An 8,578-nucleotide genomic window follows, 5' to 3' on the forward strand; every position below is an offset into this window, starting at 1 on the left:
AATGTATGGCCCTGAAAGTCAAGCAGAGATTTTCAGAAAAGAATTATAAGAAAATGTATGAGTGAGCAAAGAAAGTTGTGATTATGGCTAGGTTAGTTTTGCAGAAGTGTGCGGTCTGCTTGCAAGGAGGAAGGGAGGCTGGCTAGAAGTCGACCGTGAAGTACTCCCTGAGAGCCCCAGGCAGAGCTCTCTTTGTGACCCCACAGCACTTTCTGCTTGCCTTTTGTTTTAGTGCCGACCATATCGCTTTGCCTGTCTGTCCTCTCCATTGGATTGACCCGTGGAGCACAGAGCATCTCTGTCTTCTGTTTATGTAACTGCCCTAGAACTTGGCAAAAGAAGGAAGATTGAGACAAAAGCCATAGCTTTGTAAGAAGAAAGTGATACCTCTCCTAGAGATAACTGTTTCTTCCCTTCAGTGACTGTAGCCACTGTAGCAGATTTTTAGATGGAGTATAGCAGGTTTGTAAATGGCCTGACTAGTTATCCATGGCCTGGCACAGAATAGGTATTTGACAAGTATCTGTTGACTGAATGCCTCCTAGACTTCAGTTTGTGTTTTCATTTCTTACAGATTTGGAAGAGGCGAGATAATGATGAAACCAACCAGCAGGGGGCTTGAAGGAGGCGTCTAGGGCTTTGCTTCTGAGGGCTGTGGCTGATGATGGTAAATAAGAACACAGAAGCTGTAGCTGTTCAGCTACAGGCTGACTGGGGGGCTCCCTGGGCTAGCCCAGCTTGTATGGGTTCTGGCTACACCAGAGCACCAGGAGCCCACTTGCCTGGGATGGCCCCTCACTGTCACCCAGCTGTTCTTTGATCATTTTTTTCTAGATTGATGCTCCTTTCTTCCATGCATTGAGCTCCCTTCTAGCTTCAGCAGGGCAGAACCCTTTTCCAGATGTGTGTAACTTATGTCTGAGTATCTGGGAGTAGCTGAAGAACAGATAATTTCTTCCAAACATCAAGCCTTGGGATTCTTGGAGCAAGCAGAAAGCCAGTAACCTCACTCTTGTCTGTTAGAGGTGGAGGATTTTCCTATGGTTCCCCTCATTTCCTGATGTGTATTTTTAGATGGATTAAATATTCTCCTGTTTTTAAACTAGCCTCTTGTTTTATATCTTTTCCTTTGGTGGTTGGCTGAGGAAAATATTTTCCTTTTTAATCTTCATAAACTCTCTACCCTACAGTCTGACATCTGGCGGACATCACGCTTGCCCTTTCCTGTCAGCTTGTGGGTGGTGTCATTTAGGATGCATTTGTTTCTAAGTAAAAAAATGCTTGAGTCAAGGGGATACATTATTATTGTGCTTAACTAGAAGGCCAGAGGTGGGCAGTTTCCGGCTGCAGTGCAGGAATGAGTAAGGGAAGAGGAAAGAAAGGAAATAGGAAGTGCTTCTCACTACAGTGCAATTCTGAGAAGGTCTCAGCCAGGCCAGTGTGGAGCCCCAGGGCAAAGATTCTCTGTCAGACAGTTCATCAGCTCTGTAGTGGGCTCTAGCAGCCTAGAAGGGTGACCTTGGCATGAGCACTGTGGCAGGTCCAAAGGTGTGGGAAGCAGCTGGAGGCAGCCAGTCAGCCTCAGCAAGTTCTTTTGAAGGGAGACAGGAGCCGTGCACTCCTGTGCTGCCACCCTTTACCTGGATACAACCCTGTCCTCACTTTCGTCTACCTCTCTGGAAGCTCCAGTATTTCCTTTGCAAGCTTATCTCTTTTATCCAGCCATTACATGTTGAGATTTCTCAAGATTCAGTCCTAGCATTACTCTTCTTGCTGTTTACTTTTTCTCTAGGCCATTTTGGCTATGCCTAGGGCTTCACTTACCATTTTTATGGAAATGACTCATAAACACATCTTAATCCCAGATTTCTCTAAACTCTTGAACTTCGCTCTGTTGCCCAGGCTGGAGTGCAGTGGCACTCAGCTCACTGCAACCTCTGCCTCCCAGGTTCAAGTGATTGCCGGCTAATTTTTGTATTTTTATTTTTATTTTATTTTATTTTTGAGATGGAGTCTTGCTCCTTCTCCCAGGCTAGAGTGCAGTGGCGCGATCTCAGCTCACTGCAACGTCTGCCTCCTGGGTTCAAGTGATTCTCCTGCCTGAGCTTCCCAAGTAGCTGGGATCACAGGCGCCCACCACCGTGCCCAGCTAATTTTTGTATTTTTAGTAGAGATGGGACTTCATCATGTTGGCCAGGCTGGTCTCGAACTCCTGACCTCGTGATCCACCCCCCCCCCCACACCGCCCCCCCCCGCCCCCAGCCCCAGCCTCCCAAAGTGCTGGGATTACAGATGTGAGCTACCACACCCGGCCAATTTTTAAAAAATTTTTAGTAGAGACAGGGTTTCACCATGTTGGCCAGGCTGGTGTCAAACTCCTGACCTCAAGTGATTTGCCCGCCTCAGCCTCCCAGAGTGTTGGGATTACAGGCATGAGTTACGGTGCCCAGCCCTATTTTGGGGTATTTTAAAGTAAACTCAAACTTAACATTGTTCAGAACTGAGCTTGCAAGGCGTGGCTTCTGCCTGTAATCCTAGCACTTTGGGAGGCTGAGGTGGAAGAATTGTTTGTGACCAGGAGTTCAAGACTAGCCTGGCCAACATAGTGATACCCCATCTCGAGCAACAACAAAAGTTAGCTAGGCATGGTGGTGTGTGCCTGTAGTTCCACCTACTTGGGAGGCTGAGGCGGGAAGATCCTTTGAGCGCAAGATTTGAGGCTGCAGTGAACCATAATTGCACCACTGCACTCCAGCCTGGGCAACAGAGCAAGACCTTGTCATTACAAAAAAGAAAAAAGTTGAGCTTGTGAGTTTCCCTTTTTTTTTTTTTGAGACGGAGTCTCACTCTGTTGCCCAAGCTGGAGTGCAGTGGTGTGATCTTGACTCACTGTCGACCTCTGCCTCCCGGGCTTGAGTGATTCTCCTGCCACAGCCTCCCAAGTAGGTGGGACTACAGGTGTGTGCCCCACACCTGGCTGATTTTTGTACTTTTAGTAGAGATGGGGTTTCACCGTGTTGGTCAGGCTGGTCTCGAACTCCTGACCTCAGGGGCTCCGCTGACCTCAGCCTCCCAAAGTGTTGGGATTACAGGCATGAGCCACTCTGCCCAGCCATGATTTTACCTTTAAACTTGACTATTTTCAAGGTGAAGATTACACTATCCAGTTACAGAAATTCATGTATTATAATCAGGGAAAGTTTAATTTCAATAATTATTAACTACAACAGGGGTTTGTAGTTGACAGGGGATTAGTTAGTAACAAGAATGTAGAAATAACAGATACAAAGAGCTGCCACTATCTCTGGGGCTGACAGTATCCAAAGCTGAGATCCAGACCTTGCTAAAAGTATGCCCTCTGAACGTCATTAAAAATCTGCTTTGTAGTGTGCTTGGGAAAGCTATTCACAGGTGTCTCCCTGGAGGCCTCTGCTACAAAACTGTCCAGGGAGGAGAGAGTGCCAGCTGAAGCTACTGGGTGCCCGTGCTGTCCAAATGTATATGTTGTCTCCAAAAGCCAAGAAAAACCTATCAAACATCGTGTGTGTGTGTGTGTGTGTGTGTGTGTGTGTGTGTGTGTGAGGTGGTATGAGGTACAGCCATCTGTCTTATTTCGGAGAGAATATTTTGACATAACTCTATACTGTTGACTTCCCAGAAATGTCCCTGAGGTGGCAGGCCCCTGAATTGTTTTTGGGTTTAACTCCCAACTTCTTACTTATGTCTTACTAAGGCATTTAAAGCGCTTGGTACCTTCTGCTCATTGGATCCAACAGCATAGTGTCATCACTGTAGTGGACTAGTGTGATGTTTTGTGGATTGCCAAGATGATCAAGATCTCTGTGAACTGTATTATGCTAGAGAGCAGAACTGACATAGTCCTGAGGTAACACTGGGAAGGTATACTGTTGACCCTGCCAGGTAAAAGCAAACTACTTCTGGTGATCCTTATAAATTGGTATGGAGAAATAACAATTTGATTCTAATTTGGTAGCTACATGCCAAGTGCCAAGAGCTGTTCTTTATCAATAAAGATGCTACATCTGGCCCTGGGCGTGGTAGCTTACAGATGTAATCCCAGCAGCTTGGGAAGCCAAGGCAGGAGGATTGCTTGAACCCAGGAGTTGAAGACCAGCCTGGGTACCAAAGACCCCATCCCTACAAAAAAAATTAGCCGGGCATGGTGGCATGCACCTGTGGTCCGACCTACATGGGAGACAGGCAGGAGGATCACTTGAGTCAAGGCTGCAGTGAGCTGAGTTTGAGCTCTGGGTGACCGAGCAAGACACTGTCTCAAAAAAAAAAAAAAAAAAAAAAAAGACACATCTGGGACAGCAGCTTCGGTTGGACGGTTGGAGTCACTCTGATTAAGTTTACGATAGTCCACAGTCATTCTCCAAGATCCATCAGACTTCTGCACAGGCCCATTGCCACTCTTATTTTAGTCTAAGCTATTGCCAGTTTCTATTGGCAGTGGTCTCAATAGGTCTGTCTACATTTCCTTGCCTCCTACCCCCAGTTTATCCATGCTTTAGTCAGAGTAATCTTTTAAAACACAAACCTGAGTCATTTCTCCGCCATACTCTGATCATGCTTAAAGACACTTCACTGGCTCGTAGGATAACGAGTGAAACTCTCAGCTGCTAGCCTAATTTATCAGGAAGTTTCTACCTTTTTTTTTTGTTTTGAGACGGAGTCTGGCTTTGTCGCCCAGGCTGGAGTGCAGTGGTGCGATCTCGGCTCACTGCAAGCTCTGCCTCCCGGGTTCATGCCATTCTCCTGCCTCAGCCTCCGAGTAGCTGGGACTACAGGCACCCGCCACCATGCCCGGCTAATTTTTTGTATTTTTTAGTAGAGAACGGGGTTTCACCCTGTTAGCCAGGATGGTTGCGATCTCCTGACCTCGTGATCCCCCGCCTTGGCCTCCCAAAGTGCTGGGATTACAGGCTTGAGCCACCGCGCCCGGCCCTTTTTTTTTTTTTTGAGACAAGGTCTGGCACTGTCACCCAGGCTGGAGTGTAGTGGCATGATCTTGGCTCACTGCAAACTCCGCCTCCTGGGCTCAAGCCATCCTCCCACCTCAGCCTCCTGAGTAGCTGGGCCCACAGGCTTGCACCACTACACTACACTGGGCTAGTTGTTTTGATTTTTTTGTAGAGATGGTATTTCACCATGTTGCCCAGGCTGGCCTCAAACTTGTGAGCTCAAGTGGTCTGCCTGCCTTGGCCTCCTAAAGTATTGGGATTATAGGCATGAGCCACCACACCCGGCTCCCTGCTTGTTCTTGACCCCAGGCTCACTGAGCTTCATTCTATTGCTCAGATGTGCCACATGGCATGAGGCCTCTATACCATCTGCTTCCTCTGTGAGGGATGCTCCTCCTTTCCCTTTTAATTCTTTCTCCTTCATGACCTCTCATACCCTTAATACCCTGTATATCTCTCATTAATGACCCTTATTGCACCTGAAAAATTTGTTTTTTCTGTGATTCTTTGATTACGGCCTGTTTTCCCAACTAAACTCTCAAGTTACAAAGGATAGATAGAAACTTTTGTGCCCAGCCCTAGGGAAATGCTTGGCACTTGGAAGTCAATCACCCATATTTTATTCATTTATTTATTTTTTGAGATGGAGTTTTGCTCTTGTTGCCCAGGCTGGAGTGCAATGGCACAATCTCGATTCACCACAACCCCCGCCTCCTGGGTTCAAGCAATTCTCCTGCCTCAGTTTCCCAGGTAGCTGGGATTACAGGCGTGTGCCACCATGCCTGGCTAATTTTGTATTTTTAGTAGAGATGGGGTTTCTCCATGTTGGTCAGGCTGGTCTTGAACTCTTAACCTCAAGTGATCTGCCCGCCTCAGTCTCCCAAAGTGCTGGGATTATAGGCATGGGCCACCATGCCTGGCCAGTCACCCATATTTTTTGAGTAAATGCTTTAGTACTTAGCCTGTGTTCTCTGTGTTGTCCTTTTGCACAAATGATTTTGTCTCTTTCTACCCTTTCAAGATGGTGAAAATAGGTATTGTCACTTAAAAGTTTAGGGACTATTTCTTGGACCTGACTGTCATATCCTGTGTGATCTTGAGGTCCTTTGTGGGTGACACATGGCTTGCTTCCACCACTGCTGTCTGGGCTGGGGGCCTGGCCTGCATGTCTTCAAAGCTGATCCCAGCATGCCCTTGAGGTCTCTTTTGGAGACCTCAAGGTCTGACCAGAGTTTGAACCACACATGGGGAAGAAGTTAAATTCAATTCATGTTTTCTTAGCATGACCCCACAGCCAGAAGTCACAGAGGAAAAAATAGATATGGAAAAAATACCCCAGATACATGATAGAGAAAAATTTGCAATGTATAGGACAGTAAATAAATGAATATGCCTAATTTATTTTTACTGGTAAAACAATAAAAAGAAACCTAAACAGAAAAGTGGGCAAAAAACCTAAGTACCCATTTCACAAAAGATGAAATACAAATAGCCAGTAAGCATGTGACGAGGTGTTTATTTGGTAACTAAAGAAATGCAAATTAGAACAACCATGAGACATCATTTAAAAATATTTTGGATTAGTGGGAAAAAGAAAAGGAACAAAACCAAGCCAAAACTAAACAAAACAAATATTTTGGATAGGCCAGGTGCATTGGTTCACACCTGTAATCCCAGCACTTTTGGAGGCCAAGGTTGGTGGATCATCTGAGGTCAGGAGTTCAAGACCAGCCTGGACAACACGGTGAAACCCCCGTCTCTACTAAAAATGCAAAAATTAACCAGGCATGGTAGCACACCCCTGTAATCCCAGCTACTCTGGAGGCTGAGGTGAGAGAATTGCTAGAACCTGGGAGGCGGAGGCTGCAGCGAGCTGAGATCGTGCCAATGCACTCCAGCCTGGGCGACAGTGAGACTTCCTCTCAAAAAAATATATATATATATATATATATATATATATATATATTTTGGGATTAGCAAAGTTTGAAAGATTGTTAATACCCCGGTTTGGTGAGAGTGGAAAGAGGCACTTGTTTTCTGTTGGGATAGAAATTGGTATGGCTGGCACAGAAGCCCAGATTGATAATCCAGCCTCTGTTAAAAGTAAAGGTGTCAGACTGGGTGAGATGACTCACGTCTGTAGTCCTAGCACTTTGGGAGTCCGAGACGGGCAGATCACGAGGTCAGGAGATCGAGACCATCCTGGGTAACACGGTGAAACCCCGTGTCTACTGAAAATACAAAAAATTAGCTGGGCGTGGTGGCGGGCACCTGTAGTCCCAGCTACTCAGGAGGCTGAGGCAGGAGAACAGCATGAACCCAGGAGGCGGAGCTTGCAGTGAGCGGAGATCGCGCCTTTGTACTCCAGCCTGGGCGATGGAGTGAGACTCCGTCTCAAAAAAAAAAAAAAAAGTAAAGGTGTCCCCCCAAATTTCACGTCTTGGAATTGATTCTAAGAAGACAGTCAGACAAAGATGTAAGTGCAAGCATTTGTATTCTTCGCAAATCATTGATAATAGTTGCTTAAAAAAAGAAAGGGCCAGCCATGGTATGTGACGCCTGCAGTCCCAGCACTTAGGGAGGCAGAGGCAGGAGGATTGCTTGAACCCCGGAGTGATTGTACCACTGCACTCTAGCCTGGGAGACAGAGCTGTCATGTGGCAATTAGCAATAATAATAGATACTTACATTTATTGACTTGAAAAGGTTATTGTTAAATGGACAGTGCAGGTTACAAAGCAGCATGTGTAGGATGTTTCCAGTTTTGTAGATCTGCTGTATCTGTTTTTGTATATGTGCGCAGAAAGCTTTGGAATTATAGATAATAACGTGTTAATAATGATTATGTTGTGGATTTAAAATTTCAGTTATTCATTATGGGGACATAATGTAATAGTCTTTATTTCTCTGTAGCTGAACTCATTTTGGCTCATGAGCCCTCAAAACATATTCTTTCCATTTCGGAATAACTCGTTCCCTTCTCTTGGCTGACTCACCACTGAATCCTCCTTCCCCTTTCCCTGGGAATGATTTACAGATTGCCCTGTGGTGAGAAGACGCATTGGGGACTAAGCATTCCCTGGCCGTCCAGGTTTCTCTGGAGCGTCTCTCATCTTGCCTGATCATCATCTTCTTGTGCCATCATTGCTACACATCTGATTTCTGCTCATCTCAAGATCCACTAAATCTGTCACAGATTCATCCCCAGCCATGGGCTCTTACGGGCGCACCATCTCGTCCAGAGCCAATTCTGACTGCCTGTAGGTCTGTGGGTTGAGGTTGCTCTTCTGCAGCCACATCATGTTGGAGACACTCTCTGTGAGGCAGACCTCAGGCCAGCTGCCTAGCTCCATCCCTCAGGCTAGCGTCCTCACCCTTTCTGATGTCCTGTGAGAGGCAGGCTTCTCTTAGAAGCCCACACCCTGGAAAGTGAAGAATAAGTCCCCTCCTCTTGGACTACTCCTGGGCTACTCCCCTCCTGGGACTTCTCTTCCCCCGCCTTCCTAAGGGCAGGGGTGTAGCATGTTGGACACTTCTCAGGGACCCTAGGAGTCTCAAGTGTAGCCACTTCCTGTCAATTCTGTCCTCCTACC

At 46.5% G+C, this 8,578-nt stretch overlaps 1 protein-coding gene across 4 annotated transcripts in view; it reads left to right on the forward strand.

Moving 5' to 3' along the window:
* Positions 1–1,103, forward strand: part of USP39 (ubiquitin specific peptidase 39) — a 48,574-nt gene extending 47,471 nt beyond the window's left edge. For 3 of the 4 annotated variants that reach the window (XM_023224944.1, XM_023224941.1, XM_023224943.1), the window contains one exon: positions 575–1,103. In XM_023224944.1, the coding sequence (XP_023080712.1) occupies positions 575–622 (48 nt within the window). In that variant the 3' untranslated portion in view covers positions 623–1,103. The remainder of the gene's footprint in view (positions 1–574) is intronic. The other variant, XM_023224942.3, reaches the window with a different exon arrangement.
* The last annotated feature ends 7,475 nt before the right edge of the window (positions 1,104–8,578 follow it).

This window comes from Piliocolobus tephrosceles, chromosome 15, assembly GCF_002776525.5.
Source record: "Piliocolobus tephrosceles isolate RC106 chromosome 15, ASM277652v3, whole genome shotgun sequence".
NCBI lineage: Eukaryota > Metazoa > Chordata > Mammalia > Primates > Cercopithecidae > Piliocolobus > Piliocolobus tephrosceles.